Source organism: Chlamydotis macqueenii, chromosome 6, assembly GCF_036417535.1.
Source record: "Chlamydotis macqueenii isolate bChlMac1 chromosome 6, bChlMac1.mat, whole genome shotgun sequence".
Taxonomy (NCBI): Eukaryota; Metazoa; Chordata; class Aves; order Otidiformes; family Otididae; genus Chlamydotis; species Chlamydotis macqueenii.
The window spans coordinates 37,154,481-37,178,684 of NC_141561.1; the positions used below are offsets into that span (position 1 = coordinate 37,154,481).

General features: G+C 41.2%; 1 protein-coding gene across 4 annotated transcripts in view; it reads left to right on the top strand.

Moving 5' to 3' along the window:
- Window positions 1-24,204, top strand: part of UNC80 (unc-80 subunit of NALCN channel complex) — a 131,386-nt gene that overhangs the window by 39,455 nt on the left and 67,727 nt on the right. For 2 of the 4 annotated variants that reach the window (XM_086751175.1, XM_086751176.1), the window contains exons 19-26: window positions 843-1,057; window positions 1,602-1,708; window positions 2,210-2,309; window positions 7,090-7,262; window positions 13,289-13,501; window positions 17,771-17,906; window positions 20,459-20,592; window positions 23,950-24,115. In XM_086751175.1, the coding sequence (XP_086607301.1) occupies window positions 843-1,057; window positions 1,602-1,708; window positions 2,210-2,309; window positions 7,090-7,262; window positions 13,289-13,501; window positions 17,771-17,906; window positions 20,459-20,592; window positions 23,950-24,115 (1,244 nt within the window). Of the gene's footprint in view, window positions 1-842; window positions 1,058-1,601; window positions 1,709-2,209; window positions 2,370-7,089; window positions 7,263-13,288; window positions 13,502-17,770; window positions 17,943-20,458; window positions 20,593-23,949; window positions 24,116-24,204 lie in introns of all 4 variants that reach the window. The other 2 variants (XM_086751173.1, XM_086751174.1) reach the window with 2 other exon arrangements.

Consider the following 24,204-nt stretch of genomic DNA (forward strand, 5'->3'; position numbering starts at 1 on the left):
GAGCAAATCAACTTGCTGTTAGACATTGCATGTTTGAAGTCTCTATTGTCCAAAGAATTCTGCAATTTAATATTGAAGTAAATTTGATCAATATTCTTAATAATTTTAGAAAATTTTATAAATGGCCACTGGTCCCTAACTAACTTTGGACAAGTAATTTAACTTCTCTGTGCCTCTGGATACATCTGTCTTGTCAAAGTGCTTTGAGATGCACTGTACAAAGACACTGCTTGCACAAGGGCCCAGAGCTCCATATTATGTATTCTCCTGCATTAACTGAGCCTGCAAAGTCTCACTGTTGGCTGAGACTGCAAGAATAACACAACACCCTTTACTGCTCTGCAGAACTGCAGCAAACCGTTCTGCTCTGAGCCCTGCCACAGCCATGGGAGATCTCAAGAGTACAGCAAAATATGCTGTCTCCATTCTGATTCATTAATGAGAACTATGACTCCAGCAGGTTCACAAATGGCTATTGTGATGTCCAGAAGCTCTCCAGTAGAACGCCTGTAGAAAGCACCAGTCTGGTCTTATCAATATGAGTCCTTTTGACCTAAAGATGATGATTTATTTTTCACACGTAGGAACTAAAAATTGGAATGACCTATTCAGTAGACAGGCTCCTCAGGGTATAAAATATGGTTGTTCTGTGCCTTGAACAATATTGAGCATGTTGTCAAACTTGATTATGTCCCACAGAGAGGAGTATGTTTGGCATTCAAAATGAGAAAACCTCAAAGAACAGAGAGATCAGGAGGGGGCTGCGGGAGGGAGGCCTCACTCCCCTGAGCACCCAAACTTCACTGAAATGCAGCTCACGCTCTGCATCCCTTTTCTTCCAGTGATGAGCAAATCCAAGGGGCCGTTCTGGGACGCAAAGACTTCTGGAGAAAGATGTTCAAGTCACAGAGTGCAGCGAGTGATACCAGTAGTCAGTCCGAGCAGGACACATCCGAGTGCACTACTGCTCACTCTGGGACCACTACAGACAGACGTTCACGCTCCCGTTCCCGGCGAATCTCCCTTCGAAAGAAACTCAAACTCCCCATAGGTAAATGTATGTCTCTTCCTTTTCTATATACATATTGCATGTGCAGAGACACACAGAGAGATGTATCTATCTTAAGAAATATTGCAACACAGTTCCTTATTGTCCAAGTATATTGGATATTTTCCCAAGGGCAGCTGGGAAATGCTGGTCTCTCCATTTTACAGATGGGGAACTGAGGCAAAGGGAAATGTAAGCAATATGCCAAAGGTAACAGAGAATATCTGTGGCAAAACAGAATATTGAATCCATGACTACAAAGTAGTAGCCCACTACCTTAATCTCACAGGCATTGTTCCTTTCTGGAGAGGAGAAATATTCCAAATAGGATTTGATAAAAAAAGAACATATCCTTTACAAGTCCCAGGACCTGGCCTTGCATGGTAGTTAATGCATGTAACATGGAAAGGTTGTCTTCCCCTTTCCTCTTATTTTCCCATATCCTGGCATGGCCGCTTTGGAGAAATATACGGCTGAAATAGCTGCTTGATAATAAACAGATTCTGCTTGGAAGCATTTTCAGAATTGTCCTGAGCGGCTTATTCTGCAACAGGGAACTGGCTGAAGCGCTCTTCCCTCTCTGGCCTGGCTGATGGGGTGGAAGATCTCCTAGATATCAGCTCTGTCGACCGTCTGTCTTTCATCAGGCAGAGTTCCAAGGTAAATGTGTCAGGTGGGATTGCAGAGAGCTTGGAAGGACAGGATCTGGCTGGTTTTAGCTGTCCAAGGAAACATTCTCCTCAACATGGACATTGCAGCTAATGAGACTCGGTCACAAAAGTCTTCAGAGCAGAGTGCCACGGGAATTTGATGCTGGATTTGGTGGCTCATGGTGAAGTTCAACCTACACTATACTTGTCAGTCTGCCTTGGTTCACTGAGAGAGAAATGCAGGCTCTGTCAACACACTTAAGGTTTAATTGTTGGTCACACTTCTCCTTCCTTCTTTGTGCCTTTACAGCCTCTTGCGAAAGAACAATCCTTTAGGCAGAAAGCTTAAAAAATTAAGTGCTTCAGCGTACGTAAATCTGTGCAGACCTACTTGTGTTGCTATGGTGATCCACTGTGTTACTGCCTGTCTGTAGATGCTTTATGTCTAAGCAAGGAAGACCAAGAGAAAGTGGTATGGCGCAGCCCGACCTGGCCCTCTGTCTTTACACAGGTGAAGTTTACCAGTGCGGTGAAGCTGTCAGAAGGAGGGGGGCCAGGAAGTGGCCTGGACAACGGGCGAGATGAAGAGGAGAATTTCTTCAAGCGTCTTGGTAAATGGCGCACCTGCCGAAGACACCCATCCAAGCTTCATCACACAGAAGAAAAAGATGGTTAGAAATCAGGGTTCTCGTCTCCTTTTTTCTTTCTTTTATCTTTTTTTTTAAATCTCTTTTTTTTTTTCTGTATTTTACCCCTTTCCCTTTTTTCCTGCTTTCTCTGTAGTTTTTGTATCCATTCCAGCCTTCTCCAACTTTTTAGTCTCTGTAACTGTTTTCTTTCCCTTCCTTCTTTCTTTTGCTTTGATTTAGAAAAAAAAAAACTCTAGTAAAGTCAATTTTTTAAAAAATCAAGACTATCCAAATAAATTATGCAAATACAACATTTTGGCTTTTAAAATCAAATTGAATTTGATCAATACACTTGAAAAAAAATTACTTGCTTCAAAGCACTTATTCAGTTCAAAATTAGGTGTGTAAATCTTTCATTGCTTAATATAAGAATGGATGTTCCATCAGGTTTTTTGTTTGTGTTTTTTTTTCCAATTTGTGACCATTTGAGAGTTTTAGCAAAGATCAGCACTGATGAAATGGAAAACCCTGCACAAACCTTGTTATAATTATCTCTTTTCTTCTGTGTTTGCATGTCTAGTGTCTACATACCATTCGTTAGGGATGCTGTCCCTTTTTCTTAGCGCACAACATAATAATAACAACACATACTTTTCCTTTCCACAACAGTATATTTAATTGCAATGCATTTGCAAAATCAACAGTGTTTGAAAAGTGCCTTTCTGAATAATACAAGGTCATGATATATTGTGTTTTAAAATGTCATGCAGTCATTCACATGCTCATGTCCTCAGCTCAGAGCTCATCCTTGTTGTCAGGGAGAGAGATGCAGGGAGATGTCAACAAGATACAAAGAGACCTTGTATCTTGAAGTTCTGTTACTGTTTTTTCGAGAAAACCCAACCCAACTCCCAAAAACACACAAAAAGGAGTAGATTTTCTTTTTCACCATGATTTCTGTAGCATTACAGTATGTTATGTTCTCTGGCATTATATTTTTTTGTCTGACATTACACTTTAAGACTGCATTGTATGTATTTCACCACCATCTGTCCCAGACCTGCAGTGTAATGCATGTAAGTCATTGTTCAGGCAAGTGATACTAGCAAAGTATGGGCATACCTTGCCGGTGTAAACTGGTCATCGTTCTACCACTGCAGAAACACTGGTGGTGGTTTTCAGCTAGCTCCTAGGTGAAAAGTATTGTTCCATTAGAAAGAGAATGCATCAGCCCAGCAGCTTGTTTTAGCTTGGTAGCTGAAGGTGAATACCCCCACAATGGAAGGAACTGCATTGTTTTCTTCATCTGCTACTTTATGCTGCAGTAGGTATGAAATGCTTCCATCGTGTTTTCTCCCAGCTTTTACTGGGAACAAACAACTGAGGGGCAGTGAGATCTTTATAGACTGCCACAGCTGTTTCTACAGTGCTCATATGAGATGTCCTTCGTATTTTCTTATAGGAAATAATTTTTTTTTCATCTCGCTCATGCTGATTTTTTGCCACTGTAAGTTTGCTTCTGCCTGGAGTGCCCATATTATTGATTTAATGGCACAGATTTAGTCTTGGCCTTGTGAGCATCAAAAGCCTTGTTCAGTATGTGTGATACATCTTACATCCATACACAGCTCGGATGACACAGTAGTATTGGCTGTTTGAACTTCAGAAGTGTTGTCCGTACTGCAGCCTTCTGTGAGTAACATCAGAATTTATGGAATTAATGAAAAGAACTTGAAACATGTTTAACATTCCTGTGAGAGAAGAGATATACAAGACATGCTTGGTTTTGACATATGCATGCATTAGAAATACCCTAATAAAAGTGATGCAATGGGTTAAAGACAGAGACCCTTGCGTGTTAGTATGAGAAACAGACAAATTGTCCAGTGATGTTGATAAGAACAGCTAGGCTGTTGCCTGATCACTAACGGAAGCAAAGGGAGGCTATTTAAAGATTGTAAGGCAAAGTGTGACAGTTAAGTATCACCATGTCCGCAAGGATCTCTGGTATGCAATGAAAGCCACATACCATTAGCAAAAATATTAGAGGAGTTGTACACGCCTGTGTATGTACGTACTTTTGTGTGCATAGTGAAATCGATGTGAGGCCTTTTCAGGGTGGGGCAGTTTGTAACACAGTAGAACAGTAGTGTTACAGAGGGTCTTCAAATTTCCAGTGCTTCTATATCTTCCGTAAAGATCAGCAGGTTTTATGTGCTTATGGAGAAGAGAGTAAAAGCCTGTTGAAGATGGATGGGCATACTATTAAATCCCTCAAGGTCTGATGCTGAAGCATTGCTTCGGAACCCATTTCTGCCTTCCCATTCTTGTCATTCATGATGCTATGCCATTACTTTGCTCATCCTTTTTCTATGTGGAGATTCCTGTTGTGTTTTTGGGTTTTTTAACATAGTAGACAAAATTCAAAAGAAAACAGAGAGAGGAGAAATACATTACAGTAGGGGAAAAAAAAAAAGGTAGAATAATTTGTCACATCATTTATGAATCGTAGTTTTCATTGTGATATATCATCTAGACCTCTGGAAATTCTGTGTTGGATATGTATGTAAGCATACGCGTGTGTGTGTATCTGTATGTGTGCATATGTATACATATATATACACATAAATATATGCACATTCCTGCATAACAATATGTTTATTTTAATGATCTTTTTACCTATACTAAGAACACAGCGTATACAGAAGTGAGTTACAGTGTGTTTAGGTGAGACCTTTCACGTTCCTTCGGGCACTTGCTGAAGACATTGTGAGTGGCCATAGACATTGCCAGAGCATTCAAGGCACAGCAGTACAGGGGAACTACAGGTCATGCTTGCTCTGTGGAGTGATCTCGCGTTTGCACAGGAAGCAACTGTGGAGGTGGGAGCTTGGGCATCCAGTCTCCTCCTATGTTAGGAAATGGTCTCTGCTCACCGGGTGAGGTTTTCTGCAGGGCCGAGTCGCATTAACATTAAGCCAGTGAGGGCTCCCCTCCTTACAGCAAGGCTACTCCAGGATGGACTTAGTGGAGGACAGTCAGCAGCTGCCTCTGAAGGATTTTTTTGCAAAGCTTCAGCAAAGTGCAAGGCTGAGACTGCAAAGGGCTGTAGTGATAGACAGTAGGTAGGACCACTGAGCCCAGATGGACAAAGCCTCTGCTAGATCTTTATAGTGAGGGTTAGGGAGATGCTTTAGGCATGCCTTTCTGTATCAGAAAGTCAAGTTTATGTTCTTTATCTCATACAGGCACAGCCCTAACAGGGCCCTGAATAGGAAACGTTTTTACCTCAAACAAGTTAGTGTTAGTGTTACAATAGCAGGAAGGTTCAGATAGCATCCTACAGGCTATAAGAAAACAGGAGGAGCTGGAAGAAAAGGGTATTTGTGCCTGCTCGTTTATATAAGTGTTCTACCTGTTCTTTCTACTTTATTTGTTTGTTTGTTCCATTTTGATGAAATATTTCCCAACATAGGAATATTTTGTTTACTGGAAAACTATGTACAGCTTCACTGGAGAGAGAAAACCCACAGATGTCATAAAGAAGTCTCTTGAAATTTGATATACCTCTGCCTTCAGGGAAAAAGGGAAGATCTACGTTGTCGTTTTCTGTTGTGACTATTGTTTGTGGTCTATAACTGCTTTCCAAGTAATTCTGGGGAGTGTGATCTCCAAGGGACTTTGAGTTTCAGCCATTCTTCTTTCCTGAGGAAGGAGAAGTCACGAAGTCCTGTGGACCTGATGTTTTGCCTCTTGTCTTTCAAATCCATGTTTAAAGCCAGTCTTGAATTCTCCCCAGTATTCTCTTCTTCAGTGCTTTATCCTTCAGTATTCTGTAAACTTTTGTACTTTCAGATGTAAACAGGGAGAGTATGATGGATAAAGAGAAAAAGCCCAGAAGCTGATTATTCTTGTTCTGACCAGCCACACTGGCCTTGAAACTACATTCCTGATTTTTCATCTGTGTCTTTCTGCCACTCTTAACTCTAAGTACCAACTGTGTAATGATCTTCTGCATTCAGAAGTGTTCATTCCAGTTGGCAATGGGATTAGTTGATTAGTTTAAAATCATGCTTGAAAGGAGCCCTTGAGGGCGTGCAAGCTTAATTTTCAAAAGCACCTCTTATTAGGGAGCTTTCCATCCCAAAGAGTGCAAGACACTTCAAGGGAGAGAGGCTGAAGTGATGATGATACCTAGGAGTTGAGTTCAGTCTCACTTTGGGTGTTCTGGTAGTTGCAGATGTATGCCTAAAAAAACCAGTACTTTATTTCCCCATCAAACGTTTCCAATATTCGCGACTGATTTTTCTGTCCTAGTAGATGATAGATTACTAAATTGGTGCATGAAGAATAAGGTTTATACATGCTCCACTTCAAGGTAAACTTAAACACAACAGAGAAGTAAGGTAAGAGGTTATTCAGGAAAAAGACAGTAAGCATGATGGTCTGTGTTCAAGAGGTGGGGAGGAAGGGCCATATTCTGGTTCACCTATGCTGGAGTAGATCCTGCCTTCCACACTGAGTATAGTGGAATTGTTTTGGGCAGACATCAATATGACTAAGACCAGAGTCTGGCTTGCTGTACGTCATGAATGTTGTAAAAATACCCCTGTTATCTTCAAGATAGTGCATCAAGGAGGAAGGGATTTAGACCAAGGCTGCACTCATCAGGGATTTTCTACCACTTTTTTAATTGGTGAGAGACTGTGTTCCCTTCTACCTGCCCCTCCCTGCATCCCCTCTGTACTCTCTACCTCTTTAGGTTGCCATAGCTTTGATGATCACTTGACCTCCAACCAAGAAGGAGGAAAATCCAAGAACATTGTGAACCTGGGAGCAATCCGCCAAGGCATGAAGCGCTTTCAGTTTCTCCTGAACTGCTGTGAACCAGGCACTATCCCCGATGCCTCCATTTTGGCAGCAGCCCTAGATCTTGTAAGTCATTCGTCGTATTTTTACCTGCTGAGCGAGAGCATGTGCATACGTGGTGGTCCATTGTCATTCACTAATGCTGTTCATGCCCGCACAGAAGGCAGGTAAAGCATCACAGCAATGCCAGCTGGTGTTGCTGTTGTTAGATGGAGTTTTAGCATCTGTGACTGGATGAGTTTGCAGACAAAATGGATCTTTTTTTTTATTACATGGCTCCTCGTAAGTAGATGATTGCCAGCATAAAGCTTTTATTGTCAGGCTTCACATTTTGCGCACAGCCATTCTGCTTCTGCTCCTAGTGTCAGTAATAATGTATAGAATAAGGATTGAAGACTGATTAACTACCTGGAGAGGCACAGTAATTCCACTCAAGAGCTCTGACAGTGTTGTAAATACATTAGTCAAGACTGAACTATTAGTCACCAGAGCCAGTCAGTGGAAAAAACTTCAATGTCAGAGTGTGCATGCTTTTAAATGCAAGTATTGCTAATTTACAGATCCAAATCACAGAAGAGACACAATTCAGTCCCTCTCATGACACTGAGTGTCTATTCTGTATCTTCCTCCTTCCTTTCCTTGCAGCTTCTGGGTTTTCAGCTGTCCATTCCAGTTCTAAAGCAGTGGCCTGCAGCTTGTAGTTCATGGACCAGAGTGGCTCTGTGAGGTGCTTATGTGACAAGCACAAGAGTGTGACAAAGACAGCTATGAAAAGCCAGCCAGTGATTAGTACTTCTCTGCATAGTGCTTTTCCACTTCCTTCCATAAGTGTTTGGATGTCTGCAAACTTAAAAAGCTTGAAAGCCACTGCTCAGAGCATCCACATCCTCTCCATCCTGTTGTCTTCCCACTCCCTACCTCTTGCCTCTTTGACTGTCATGCCATTTGTGCTCAAACTCAGTTTTTTGCTTGCTGCTGGAGATGCCAGGCTTCATGGACTCTCCCATTCTGCTAATGCTGTGCCCTGAGCTGTGCTGCCTCGTCTGCTCTATAGTTGTAGGGATGATACGCTCTGTACACCACTCCTTTATATGTTCTTCTTAACCTTGCATCCTTAGGCTGCAGATTTAAGCAAGACTGCATCAATATTGGCCCAAAGTCACTGATGCTGTCAGTTCACATCTAGCTCTATTGTTTGGACTGTCCCCCATCCATGTTCCGGGAGACGGATGTTTTCTTCACTAGTTCCCTCTCTTCCTGTTGGGGAATGTTAGCCCTCTGTCTGGAAGCTACGGAAGCAGTGGCTAGTAGGGAAGCCTGTCTCATGCTCTCACAGTCAGAAGTGTTTCTTGCCAGTCAGGGTTGTGGTGAGCTCAGAAGGTGACTTGGGGAGATAATCACTCCTGCTGTGTGTGCTGCACAAAGCTTTGTTCTTCAAGGCTGCCGGGCTGCCACCCCATTGCAAGTTCGTGTGGGCAGGGAGGAGCTTGTTGCTGTCAAGTATGTCACTAAGATCCTTCTGGGGATCGTTACTCTGTATGCTAATAAATCAAATGATAAATTAGGTTTGGCAATTATGTTGCTATTGCCTGTAAATGCCTTCTTTTTTTTTTTTTAATTTGCAAACACTTAAGCCACGGACCAACTCACTCTGTGCCCATGTATGAAGTCAACTGAAAACTACTGATCAGAGTTAACTGTTTGAAGACATCTGTTCTGACTTCCAGAGCTGGCTTTTACAAAATAGAGTTTGACCCTATATCTGTTCTGCTGAATGATGCAAAAGGCTTTGGTATGAGAATTCCTAGGAAGTCTGCAGCTAAAGATGAAAGAAGCCTTGTTCTAATTACAGGCTTGTGAGACTCCTTACAAGTACCTGCTCAGCTGGCATTTTGTCTACAAAGTATTGGAGTTTCAAAAGATGACAGCCTGTCATCTCACTGTATTGCTTAATGGCAGTGTATGCTCTTACGGAAAATTCACACATTTATGTCAATAGAGCGCACTCAACAGAAAACATTCTGGTTTTTTAACTTCTGTTTTCATGCTTTTGAAGTAATAGTTGAGTCAGGTTTGATGCAAATTAAAAGCTTCTTAAGTCATTTTATCCAGCCTAGTTGCTATGGCAACCTTTACAAAAATGAAAGGTGAACAGCTTCAGTTTGGCAACCTTTACAAAAATGAAAGGTGAACAGCTCCAGTTTCAGTTTTTTCATAAACTCTTTCAGCATGCTTTTTCATGCAGATTTTTGAAATTCCATTCTTGTACCGACTTCAAGTTTTTTAATCAGCCTGGATGTTTATACAGATTTGCAATGGTGATTTAATGAAATTAGAACAATGAAACAAAGGCTGCATCCTTATGGAGGTAATGACTTACTTATATATTAAATTGAGTATTAGTTTTAGAAACTATGTAGGTAACAAATTTTCCCAGAAGCAGCATCCATCCTTGACTGAATTTTATAAAGCTACAATCAGTTTGTGGCTTTGCAACGCTCAATGACAATTGATCATATGTTGCAGGCAGTTTCATCCTTTTGTCACCAGCTTAAATCCAGACTTGGCAATAATAAAACTGATCTTCTTTCCCTTTTTAAAAAACCTTGTAGGTTGAAAGGCAAGTAATATGATATTTCAGTCTGTTGTCAAGTTTCTGCAGAGGATTCCAATAAACCACTATCTAGTGTTGTATAAAGATGTTACCCAAAGGATCCTATTTAGACCAGTGTAAATTACTCAAGTGGGGAAATACAAGCTTTCCTTTGGCCAGTTTAGCAATGCGTGACACCTATTACCATTACATTTCTCCAATAAGATGCGTGAGCTGATCTGTTCTAACATGCAAATCTTGTCTCTGTTGAAATGCCATGATGGTACTGCTTTGTGGCAGGGTTGTGTTTGAGAGGACCTACCAAGTAGTGGGAGGGCAGAAGCAAAGTCTAAACTGCAAGAATACTTGCCAGTATCCTGAATCCATGTCATTAAGGGTTTTAGGCAGGCTCTATTGTTCGCGTGTCCCTGTTTCCATAGGAGAAATATTTGTCCATAGGAGGGCATATGAACTGGAAGGAAATAAAAAGATTAATCCAAACAGTTCCTCAGAATAGTTGACTGGGAACAGAAACAAAGAGCTGTGTTGTAGATTGTACTTGACCATTTTTAGAAATAATCAGAGTAGTTTCAGCTAACATTTTTGAGGCAATTCTCCTAGATATTGGTTAATAATTTACTCACCTGTCTTCATGTACTTGCTAAGCTACTTCTCATGCCAGACTTACCTTGTGGCTAGACAAAGCAGAGCTATCCAGTCAGCATCTTTTGACAGTACTTGTCTTTACTTTGTTTACTCTAAAAGTAGACTGTTGCTATTTTGCTTTTTTTTTCCCCTCTTGAAGAGACCAGTGGAAATGAATTTTTTTTTTTTTTCTCAAAGTGCCTTGCAGAATATAAGAAAGGGCACAAGAAAATTACCACTTGTTGATTATCCATATAAAATTCATTGTCCTTGAAAACAATAGTGGACCTAAATGTTCTGGAGTCATAGAACTCTGCAGAATCAGCTGTGCTTTGAACAGTAATGTGATGCTGTAAAATTCCAAATCCATTCTGTATTTGCGCCCTCCTACCCAGGTCATTGCTTTTGCTGTTATTAGTACAAATCAGGTTATCTGCTCAAAAGCTCCAATAGGAGTACTTAGAATTTTGTTAAGAAAATGGTGGATTCTTATTCATATCAATGTGTACAGTACTAGAACATTTTCAAAAGGCCAAGCGATATAGTATGTCTTACGTTAAAAGTGGCCTTGTGAACAGTTTCACAGGCACGGGAAAGCTTGTGAGAGTATTGCTGCTGTGTTAAGTTTTGACAATGACCATGGTAACTTGTGTTCTTTTCAGCTATGCATCGCCTGCCTGATTAATTTCTCTCCATTTGTGATGTGTTTCTCTGTGGTGTGAATCCATCCCTGTCCATTCTGTCACATCTTCATCTTTCTCTTGCTGTTGCTTCAGGTTTCTCTAAGCCTCAGGTAAGCAATCACAAGGAGCTTGTGCCCAGTGATGTTCAGAAAGTCCTCCTTCATGCAGGAGGTCTTTTCAGTGATATTTAATTTGGAATTCCTGCTCCAGGATATGTCCCTCCTCCCCGTCACTCCTCATCCTACATATCCTCCTTCAGTTATAGTAGTTAAGTGCTTCCATAATGTTTACAACACGTATCTTTACAAGGTTCCTATATGCTAAGACATTGTGACTTTACCAGTGGTGAACTAAAACAGGAGGAGACTAAGGCTGGGGCTTCATCTTTTCATGTATGTCTCTGTGGTTAAGGTTTTACTCTGTGAGAATGAAAGAATAAAATCCTCACCTATTGTGTGTTCTGTATTGCATGTGAGCAACAAGTAACTCTTAATGTTTTTTTTTTCCAGGAGCTAGATATTAGGTTTGTTCCTGGTTGTCACTGAGTGTCTGGCTTCAGATTTCTGCCTTCCTTGTCAGAACATTGGGCCAAGTTTAATGTTCTTATTCAAGAGAACTGCTAAAAGATTGCTATCTTCTTCCAATATTTGAATAAAATATGAGCAAAAAGCTGCAACAGGATGTTGTGTCACGAAGGAATTAACATATGTTTTCTTGTTAATGTAGACAAAACATAATCCTTTTTGCCAGTCTCCTAAAAGGCATTACTTTGTTCAGTCCTGTTGGTAGTAATTTCTGGCTGTAAGTTTAGCTGCAGTACAGAATTTCTTAAATCAATTCCCAAACTTCTGGAGCATTGGTCCGAAATTTTTTGCTTTCAACTTTTGGTTAAAGCACTATCGGAGGCACTATTTAAAAATGTTCCACAGACCATCTTCCGTGTCTGTTGTTATGGAGCACAGATGAGGAACCTCCCCTTATAAGTAGAAGATAATCTGTTTAAATTATCTCATTAAAGCTGTCAGCATCTAAATGTGTAGAATACACATTTATGTGTTCTGTGAAATCCCTGTTAGTGAACATTTCAAAGCCAGATTGTAAATTGTGCACATTGCTGTAGTTTTAGTTTTACAACCTGCTGGCCACAGGGGTTTTTGCTTGTGAAAACTGCAGTCAGAGAGGGAGGAAATCAAATGGGAATGAGGAGAACCATTTGCTTGTAGTCACTTTTCATGTCTGGAAAGATGTTATTTTTGCAGAGTTGTAGACCACTGGGAAGAAAGCTCCTTCCTGAGTCTAAGCTACCCTTTAGGAAATAAATTACACTGTCCATTTTTTAACATATTTGAGAGTTTCAGAAGCACTCTTTATTGGTCTAACATGGATCGTGCTGGGTGATTTAACACAAAGATACATTCAATATCATTTTTCCCATTAAAGAAAAGTGCTCTTCCAAGCTGGAGGGAGGACGATTTTCCTTTGGAAAACTGTCAATCACTTTGAAACTCAGCTGCCTGATGTTAAGTTTCAGTACTAAATTGTCTGATGCTTGCTAAGGCCATTGAAATTAGCCCAGTGAAATTTTGCTGACTTATGCCAGTAATGCATTTCACTCTCCGTATCTGCTTGTTATAAGTGCAAAATAGCACTCTTCCTAGTTTCAGCGAGCCTCCATTCATGCTTCCATCCCCAAGATGCACCAGCAGAACTTAATGTGACAAACGCTAAGATTCATGTGGCTGTGCTGCCATTTGTGCTTGCAATATTTGCAGCCTTACTAGCGACGGGGAAAAGAAAACTTGATTCATTCCTCCAGTAAAAGCATCAGATGCATGCTTCTGCTTTTTGGTAGTTACATCGTTTCTGAAAGAAAGGATTACAGAAGGGTACTGAAACAAGGTTGTTTATGAGTTTATAGGGTGGCTCTTTGTGCCCCTTTAGTGGTTGGACTAAACATAACTGTTCAGAGTTTGTGAGCCCTGGTTTTATCAGCTCAAGAGGTGAGATTTATGGTAGAGATTCTGGTTTCCGATTTTGATGGAGAGATTGCTCAGTCTGTGTGACTCCATGGCAAGCTTGCAAAGCAACTGAGGAAAGGACAAACTCCTCTAATGTTCAGAGAGTTTTTCCAATGTATTTGCATTTAAGGTGATTTTTTGCAAACATTTCAGGAAGCTCCTGTAGTGGCAAGAGCAGCCCTGTTCCTTGAGTGTGCACGCTTTGTTCACCGTTGTAATCGTGGCAACTGGCCTGAGTGGATGAAGGGCCACCATGTGAACATTACTAAGAAAGGCCTGTCCCGTGGACGTTCTCCTATCGTGGGCAACAAAAGGAACCAGAAGCTGCAGTGGAATGCAGCTAAGCTCTTCTACCAGTGGGGAGATGTAAGTGTTTGTTTCTCTTCTACTTACATTAAAAAAATATACCAAAATGTAAAGATAATTGGATCTTATGCAGAATTTCAGTTCCTGTAAAACAGAGACTCAAAAGCCTCCCTTCCAACTTGTACTTCACAGCCTGCCAAGATCAGTTCTTCCCCTAATGGATACAGACTTGGTTAGGACATAACAGTGTCCCCTCCCCCCCCCCCCCCCCCCCCCCCCGCCGTGTTCCCTCTGAGGATCCATTTGCTCCACTCTCCTATTTCCAGCACTTGTCATATGTGAATGCCTAAGGAAGAGTAAGAGCAGGATGTGTGATAGTACTTGCTTTTTTCTAGCTTCCAAATATTTTTAGCCCAGGGCTGCTTGAGCTAGATGTGGTGCTGTATATTTAGTAATGGATTTCTCTCTGACATACTTATTCAGTCTCTCTTTGCGCCCATACAAACTGTTAGCACTCATCATTCTTTGGCAAGGAATTCTACAGGGCTACTACGCGTCATCTGAAGAACAGTCCCTGTTTGTTTTGAGCTTGGCTCCTTCAAGTTTTATTTGATTGTGATCTCTTACCATGCATCAACTAGGCAATTGCCTTGTGTGGCCCTGTTAGTGCTGCTTCCAGTTTCTTTGGAAACCCACCAGGGTATACCTGCTGAAGGTCTGACACTTACTGCAAGTCATTTCACACAACTCAAAATAGTGGGAGAATTTCCTTTGACCTCTATGGTGCTTGTTATGTATGTCTATCAGGAAGTGAGCTTTGTGCTTCTCGCCTCCTTTCACAAAACTGGAGATTTTTACAGTAAGCATCATGATCCAAAAAAAAACCAAACAAACACACACACACAAAAAAGACATGAAATCCAAGGCTCAGGGGAATTTGAAAACCGTGTGTTCTGCAGTCTTGGAGTACTTATATAAGCCATGCCAAAAAAACCTTACTGACCCATATTGTCCTAGGTTAAACCCATGCACACTTCTCAGTGGAGCACCTTGTAGGGAACCTTGAGCTAGTGCTGACCATGTCAGTACATTCCCACTGCAGAACTCAACTCAGAGAGAGAACCTAACTTGAGTCAGACCCAAGCTAATAAACTTTGTCTCTTGGCAGCTCTTCTCCTTCCACTTCTGATTCTAACCCAGGGGATGCTACCTGAGCACCCTACACTGTTATGGCTCAAACACATCTTAATAACAGCCCAAATACTAAAATTTCTTTTAAAAGTACATAGTGTGAATGTATTTGCTTCTATATTCCATGAGATCACCACCTTAGCCTAGCTCCTTTAGGAGAACTCCTAAAGAACTCTTTCCAAGTGGAGAACAGATGATTCCGTAGTCCTTGTATTTTTGCATGCCTTACTGACAGTCAGGACTATCCATCTCTGTTTGTTGACTCTGTGGTCCTAGACTTTCCTTTTTTTTTTTTTTTTTTCCAGATTCTGACAAAAATGAGAGCAAGCAAATCGGTAATTATTAGAAGCCAGTTAGATTCCTCCTCAGCTGCCATTTTTAGAAACTGAAGTAGCCTGAGCTGGAAAAAGTCTAGGAAGGTTTTATTTTTGAAACCTTGAAGTACCATCACATGATGAAAGGTCACAGGAAAGGAGCCAGGCAAATCTGATGGCAAGCAACCTAGCGTCGTTCTCTTCCCCTTAACCTTAATGGCATCATAAGGCACATCTGGATGCATTCTCCATGCTAGGAATAGCATGTGTTTGCTAGCTGCTTAGGAACATGCCAGAAGGGAAAAGCCTTACTTTTACTTTACTGTAAGGCAGGAGAAGATTTGGAGAATAGTCTTTACAGTGCAAATTTATTCTCTTTTTACTGCAAGGTGTCCTGCCACCCATTAATATTTCTATTTCTTCTCACTGGAGGCTAGGACAGTATAGTTACTCACAGCATCACCGGCCCCCAAACCAACTCATGCTTCAGAATTGGCCTGCACCTAGCACTGCTGAGCTGCAGTTCCTTTATGTTAAATGCTGGGCAAGGCTGGTCCTCTGGCACTGCTTTTACCTCCCAGAAGCTGTTTCAGATGAAGGTGGCTGCAAGCATTAAGTGGCAGCCAACAGCCAAGCCTGTAGGGCTGGGAGCCTGAAAGCTGTGCTCCTCAGATGGCTGCTTTTGTTGGCTCTGACCAGATTCCAACCAGATAGCCTGAACCACGAGGAGAAACAGCTTTCTGTTGCTGTAGTACAGGCACCTGCTGTAGAACATGCTGTCATTTCTGTCTGTTAACCTGCTCATTTTGGCGTGGGCAATATCAGCATGAAGGATGAAATGACTGTGCACTCACATAGCTCCTAAGCAGCTCCAGTACTGAGAAGATGCGATACCTCGCCCAGCCCATTGTGTGCTGCCAGGTCCTTGTCAACACTGCAGCACACCATCCTTGCTGCTTGGTGGCAGCAGAGCTGCTGCTCTGGAAGGAAGAGTCTTGAACTAAGAGAAAAGAATATATATCTCTGAATGCTCTGAGGCCTTGTTCTGTTTTTTTTTTTTTTTTTTCTTGCAGTAAATAAGGCTGGAAACCTGTGCTGACTACAGATCCTCGCTTGTCTTTCGCTGCTCACTAATTGTGATATACAGTGCTATTGTCAAAGTTTAGTGAGACCAAGAACAAATGTAAAACCTTTTTTCCCCACTCAACTTCTTTAATTCACCCTCTCTAATAGCCTCCAGAGAATACCAGTGGTAAACCCTCTCCACATGAGGTGAGATTTGGGCTGCCTGTAACAGTGTTAAGCCTGTTGAATCAAGCAATCTCACTTGTGCTGTCTTTTGAAATAATGCGATGTTTTATATCTATTCTGGTCAAGTTAGTCTGTCACTTCCTTTGGCTGCTTCTATTAAGAAGCATTTTCTTTTGAAGTGTGGCATGCTCTCTGTTTGCTAGGAAAACCAAGCATAATTCATGCAGATAATATATGTTAGGAATTAAGTGCTCTTTAGGTAGGAAGCTGTGGGATTATGTACGAGTGCTTGAATATTAGGGCGGACGACACAGCATAAATAATATGTGATAAAGTACTGCTTTGTGGAGAGGCATGCAGAACACTTATTCCTTGAAATTCCTGAAACACAAAAGGGGGAAAAAAGTGTAAGAGATGTGGAGTTTATTTAGCAATGTGCAGGCTCACAAATAGCTGTGATAGGCAACTGTTTGCATCAGCTTGCAAACCACAACAATACCACCTTAGCAGTTTGTGTAGCAGAGTCTACCCTCTTCGTTGCTCCTAGATTTCACAAGAACTACTCAGTAGCAAGGAAGAAGAGCTGTTAGAAGTGACCATTTATGTATTTCTGTGTCACTTCAGCAAAGACAGGAAAATTACATAGTGGTAGCATGTCCATCAGTTCAGACTTGTAGAAGATTCAGAAATCCTCTTTAGTATCTTTCTTTGGAACCACCCCAAAACCAAAAAGGCCAAATGGCAAGTGCTGATGAAAACTCTGTAATTAAACACATTTCCTCCTGCTCAAAGTGATGATACCACAGGATAAAGTTTAACATACTTGCCTGTGTTTGCTTTACTTACCTGCAGCAAAGAGAATCAAGACAATCCTTAAGAGCCCTGAAGTGTCTTAGCAGGAAAGCATTCTTCTTGCTAACACACCCTTATCTGTAGCTTTGCTGACAGCACCATGAGGGCTGTTTACATGCTGATAATGACGCTGGCAAACAGCCACAAATAACTTGTCAATGCCTTTCTGAAGAATGTAACAGTATTCAGTGGAAATCTGTATCTCTGTGTTCTCTATATGCACCCGTCTACACTATTACCCATGCACTTTCCCAGCTTTTTTATGCATACTGTCAGCTCATTTTTTGGAAAGGAGGGAGGGAACCTCCTCTTTAAAGATGGAAGCAGGCTCTCCCATGGGCATTCAACAGTTTTGTGGAGGAAATAGGGACTGTTACTGGATTCCTAAGTCATAGGATAGTTTCTTTAACAGAAGACATACATTCTCAGTGGAAAGACTTAGCAAAAATCTGGTACATATATATCGAAGGGAGAAAGAAAAGTGGAACAAATTAATATGAAATAATGACCTAATCTCCTCCTCCCTATCATTTGCCAGTTTGGGGTATTTTTGTTATTTAACCAAATCTGCAAAAAATTTTCGTCCTGAAATTTGATGCAATTTGCCAGTTTTGGTTGAAAAAAGGAGGGAAATAAATTATGGGCAGAACCCTCGACCACCACCAGTGAGCTGGGCTGAAATTCTCACCTCCTTGTGCCTTCGCTTTCTCCCTGTCCGCAGGCGATTGGCGTCCGCCTGAACGAGCTGTGCCATGCTGAGAGTGAGAGCCCCGCCAACCTGCTGGGCCTCATTTATGACGAGGAGACCAAGAGGCGCCTGAGAAAGGAGGATGAGGAAGAAGACTTTTTAGATGACAGTAAGGAGACTCCCTTTACTACAAGAACCCCCGCTTGTAAGAACCTCTGCTTTAGGAGCACTTAATTTTTCTTCTCTTTTCATTCTCTTGCCACCCAGCTGTATTTCCCAATCCCTCACCTTCACCCCAGCTTCCTTCCCTGTTCTTTCCGTGCCTGGATGTACAACATGACAGACAAGTAGCAGCACTGAAAGATTTTGAAGGAAAAGGGGCGGGGAAACCAGGCAGTGAGATGCAATTCCTGTATACTGGCAACTGCAATTATAAGCAGAGTAATAATTTATTCCTTGAGTCTTGCTGTCACCTGAGTGCCGAAAGTGGTTTAGACTCCCATTCTTCCCAGTTATTTCTGCCAAAATATTTGTGTAAAATCAGTTGCTTTTCTCTTTAACATTCATCTCCTCACCTGATGTGAATTGACACAGCTCTAACAAAGGCTTTTAAATCTTGACTTCAGTATATTTGCCCGATTCTTGGGCAGAAATATAGCATAGTGGTATAAAAAGTGTTGTTAAAAACCTGTATAACAACAAGATGACTAAAGCACACACATCTGTGCATGTGTGTACATAAAGAGGGAGGTGTGTCACAGATCACCAATTCTGAGAGTCTAGATAGGCATGCAAATTATAACACGTGCTGTGAATCAAAATGAATTAAGTCACAACACATACTGTTGTAGGTGAAGGTGGTAACAAACATGATGTCCTCTCCAGACACCATTTGTATATCCGTGCGTGCTGTAATGTACTGATTTCTGTGTACGTGTACTGTTGTTCACCATTGGATGTAGTGTGCTAGCACTGTTAATGTATCTTCCAGTTTATTTTTCTGTGGTTCTGGAATTGTTCTTATCACTGCATAAAAGCCAACTCTGGAGTAGAGAGGAGTAAGTGGGAGCAGTGAAATGGCATTTGTGGGAAATGATCTCAAGAGAAGATATTGGCCCGAAGCTAGACCTTTATGTGTGCCACTGTGCAGTGTGTGCTAGCAGCTACATGAATGTGGGTAGCTGTTCAGGACATTTTATTGGCCCTTTAAGAGATTTATCTAAAGCAGGAGAGCGCACCCAAAACTTTCCCTCTCCTGCACCATGAATGGCTTTTGAAAGATGAAGAACAACTGTATTCCCATGACCAAGTGACAGAACACTCTTTGTTGTCCCTGTTCAGCCACTGACAAGGCACTCATAAGTGGAGCTGCTTTACAAGGGTGATCTAAGACAAGCAAACACAGAGAACATGTTGTGGTCTAGAAAGCCATGTAAAAGCTCAAGTACTCTCCTGAAAGCCAGGGTCTGAAAATAACCGATCTGCATCTTGCTGAAGGCAGAGATTTTTAAAAAACTGTCCTGTATGCTGCAGGGAGTAGACTGAGGAGCATAAAATATGCAGTTGGATAGTCCATTACACTGTACATCTTGTCTATATTTGGTAGTTTAGATTATTTTAGTCCCTACAAAGTCTATAATTTGTTACTGGTAATGAGTACAGAGGAATTAGCAAGCATCAGAGAATTAATCGGGTTTTATCTGATCCCTGCAGTGTCCTCTCAGTTGTTAGGCTTTAACTGTTTCTTTGCAAAAAGTAATTAGATCATATATGGGGGAAAGCAACTGAAAACATAACTTTCTCTGAAATATATGCAGATGGTAGTATCAGGCATTATTAAAAAATAGGTGTGGTTAGTTGTTATCACAACTAATTTTATTTCCTTTTTTTTTTGCTGTCCATTATCCTAAATAGTATTTTTCAAATTGATCAAGCACTGAGAATCCTTCGTACTTGTCAAGCTGTGAATGGCATTAGGTGGGTTACAAAGTCTAGGGTTTTTGAAGCTGATTGTTTAGACTCAGTTGAAACAAAACTTCAAGTATTTCAATAATCTGTCTTCCCTTTCTCCCTTTGTTTTAGGTTAAGCATTTGAATTTATAATTTGATTAAGTAGTTTCATTTTTTTTTTTCTTGGTTATATCTAAAGAGTGCTTGGATTCTGCACACAAATAAAGAAGCCTGACTTTAAAGGAGGCTGTTTTTTCTAGGTATTATGGTAGTAACTAATAATAGGCACAGTACCTCTTTGCTGGCTAGTCATAACTCCATGTATTTTGAGAAATTTTCCTATATTTTAAAGTGGTTCTTTTCTAGAACTGCAGAAAATTTGGCTGAATGCAAAACGGTAAAGGGGAATAGTGTTATCTACTTCTTAACTTTAGATGAAGTGTCTACAAAATGCTATAAGATCATGTGTAGTCAGTACTTCATAATTTATAATATACGCTCTAGTACACTAGTGTTACTTCAGTATAATATAATACGTACTGCAGTACACTGTAGGGTGTTAGTACTATTGCACATGCTGGTAAATACGTGGATTGATATTTGTTTGACTCTGTTCCTTTTAGTGTAGGAAAAGTAGCACAGATAGAAGTCTGGATTTTCCTCCTTTTTAGTGCAGCTTGCATTGTGCACCATATGTGAAAATGTCCATCACCTCTTGGTTCCAGATTTTGCATCTCCTTGTTCACCATAGAAATATTTTTTTTTCCCTAGGCACTGTGAATCCTACCAAATGTTGTTGTCCTTTTGCACTGAAAATGGCAGCCTGTCAGCTTCTCCTGGAAATCACCACTTTCCTTCGCGAGACCTTTCCCTACATGCCCAGGCCACGGGCTGAGCCTCTTGTGGTAAGTGGACAGTACGCACTGAAGAGGGAGCCATGCCCGCAGAAGTCATTGGGCTCTGGGCCTCTCTGAGGAGAGACGGGGTGGGGTAGTAACTCCAGTGGATATCTGATGCAGGGAGAAAAGAACCGTTGTCTGGTGAATAGAAGATGGGCAGGGCATATCAAATGGGTGGATAACGCTGTGGAAGCACAACAGGTACTGTAAGTTCAAGAAAGTTTCAAAATAAAGAGGAGGGGCAGCAGATGGATTGAGAAACTGAGTGTGAGAGACCTGAGAGGTGTGGAAGATAGACTGCAGGAGGTGAAGCTCACATGCTACCTGGCTGATTAAGAGGGCCAGTTGACAGAGAGCTGAACAGGACAGTTACAAGGAAGGAAGAGGGTGGTTTACAGGGAATTTGCTGGAGCTTAGAAGTTGCAGATTTTTGGCTTGGATTAGACAACAGAATTGAAGGGACTAGGGGAGGAAAGGAAAGAAACACAGACAAAGAAGCAAGGAAAGAAATAAACCTCTGTGAGACTAAGAAAGGCATAGGCAAATCCTGGCATGAATAGTAAGCTAATTGCCTGATTAGGTGGCAACTAATTTTATAAATAGCAGAACCCATGAAACCTGATTTTCAGTGGTTCATTCTTGTGTGGATTTTCTTATGTCTAATAATGTGGTTTAACACTGTCTTCAGCCTGTTATTTCATGGAATACATAGGCACTCAGTTCTCTTTTGCAAATTGGGTTGAAGGTGACCATCAGCTTCAGAGGTGGTTAACATGGAATGAGATGAGAATTGAATGGCAGACACACAGTTTCGGCTTTTCTGCCTAATTTCTTCAGGAAATCAGGATAAAAATTATAAAGAAAGAATGAGAAGTTTTTAAGTGAACATGAAGGATTTGGCCCTACTATTCTTGGTTTTGTTAATGATAGACTGAGATCAAATTTTGGTGATGACAATTGTGCTTGACAGGCTGATTCAACTGGGCATTATTGTAATTAGGTTCTCAAATTGGTTCAAAGCCTGTAGATAACCTATGATGAAGTGACTCAAGCCCCAGGTATGCAAGAACGGCAATTTTAAAAAACAGGGATAAATTCAACAGGAGTCTTCCTAAACACTTCGTTGATATTTTTACCACATAATAAATGACTGCATCCAAAAGCAGGATAATACCAGGGTTTAGAATTCATCTCAGTAAAGTAGTTAGGCTTCGAACTAAGAATATATTGGGTAATGAAGGTCAGCAGATATTTGTGCTTTTGTGCCAGATAGAAATGCAACTGATTAACAGCTTTTCAGACTTGTATATGGGAGAGAAGGGGAAGGAATTATTCTGTGATGCGTAGGCAGAAGAAACTTTAAGGTCACATTGTGCAAGAGCCTATTAGAGAAAATGGGCATAGAGTGCTTCTTTTAACTTTGTACGGAGGAGGGGGATGGGGAAGAGCCGACAATGCTCCGGATGAAAATATTAAGTCTCTGTATTTATGGAGTGATGCCTTCTTTCCAAGAGAATCAGGTACATAATGTTATGGCTCCTAAAGCTGAAATTCCAGTAGAGCAAATCTCACTTCCATTGGTGTTTGCAGATGTGCCCATTCCATTCATATGAGCACAGACTTAGCAGCCTTGAAGAACTGAAGCATTTGCAACTGAACTAATTGTGGTGAACCAGTTCAGCTGCCTGCAGTCCATCCAGACTTGCCAGTCTGAGGGCATAAGCACCCTTACCTATGTTTGAGTGAGGTAGGCAGTCCTGACTGAAGTTTCAATCAAAGCCTTTTTCTGAAGCTGGTGGAGTAGATACAAGCTCACTTTGCAAATAGCTGGGAGTGATGAATACGTTCTCTTGCAGTAGAGCCAGAGGACTGGAACTTTTCATTTACTGTGGTGGAAAGTAATTCATTTTAGCTTAGCAGTTGCTAAAGATAGAGTGAGACTAACTGTGCGAAGAGGATGTATTTCATTCTGTCAGTTAATTTGTGAACGCAGCAACTTCCAGTGTAAGCATGTTGACAAATAGCTGGGAGGAGTAATGTGTTTAAACACTCCAGCGAGGGGAACTCTGACCATACCCTAGGAATATACCTGTACTGCTATCATGGCTCAGCTTATGCATGCTAATTTATGAAGCTGCTATAATTCCAACAGATCTGATTACAGATTTTTATCCTGAAATGTTTTAGCCTTTGTCTTGTATCCTGAACTGTGTTAGATATGTTTTAAACTATTTATATGGAAGTTTTCAATGCTAGAGATACTACAAATCGTTACTTTAGGCACCCACCTTTTTATATCCCAGGTTTTGTTATTGAGCAAAGTCAAAATATTTCCCTTATGGTAATCAACTGTTAGTTTTTCTGACAATCATTTATTATAATTTTCCCTGGAGATGCAAACCTGACTGCAAATGGTTTGAGACCTTCAGCTGCTGTTAGATGGGCCAGTTAACACATTTCGTAGGAGTTTTATATGCAAATTCCAGTTTGAGGACTCTTGAGCCTACAGAATTTTATCTGGAGTAACTATCTGGGATAATTTCAGTGATGTTATCCCTTACTTTCGGCCATTTACACAAATGATATTCTTAAAGAGCCCAGCATTTTAACAATGTTTGCCAGTGTGGAAGTTCACAGTCTTTCTTTCACTTTTTCTAGCTGTGGTTAGAGAAAGCGGATGATAATGCATAGCTTGTAGAATCTTAGGACTTTTAATTTTTGGCCCAAATTGGTAGCCAGTAGGTGGCAAAAATGATGCCATTTCTGTTAATAGGAGAAAATGATGGTGCAAACTGGCTTCTCTCCAGTGCAATCCTGTTTATTTTCCAGAATTCAAGTGCAGCCACCATTTTTATTACTCCCAGTTTTCCACTATGTCCTTTCAGTCTGATCTGCACACAGAAAGCTTGCTCTGGGCCGCACTTTCATGGCTGTTGTGCTATCAGCTAGCTTTCTCTCAGGTTTTCTGCCTCTGATGAGTACAGTGGCAACGGAGTAAAGGCCTAACCGTCCACTCAGCACCTTGGGCAACAGCCACCTTTTATTGCCACCTGTCCATTAGGGACCATTTACGTGTTTTCCGCTCATGAGCCTGCAGACAGGGTGTCAGTTCACTCAGCAACGTTACCAGAAATCTGTATTAACACCTGTTAACTCTTTCATCCTGACAGTGCTTGCAGTGTGGCTCAGCATGCTGCAAACACAAAGAATAATTGGATTAGGAAGTGGCAGGGTAGATGGAGAACTGTGTGATAGAAATAAATTTCCATCTGACGCAGTTCTTCTTAAAGCTTATATGGTTGCAGTGAAAAGCATGGAGGCTCATACAGCTTGCACGTCTGTGTGGTCTGTGTTCTGCTACAGGATCTGGAGAGCTGCAGGCTGCGTCTGGACCCTGAGATGGACCGACACAGGTATGAAAGAAAGATCAGCTTTGCTGGGGTTTTGGATGAAAACGAAGATTCAAAGGATTCCCTGCACAGCAGCAGCCACACCCTCAAATCTGAGGCTGGCTTCGAGGAGAAAAAAGGTTTGTCAGCACAATAAGGCTTTTGTGTTCTCAGGGCTTGTGAAGTGGCGCTTGATTTTATGTTTTCATTTGCATAGACTGTGTTTAAA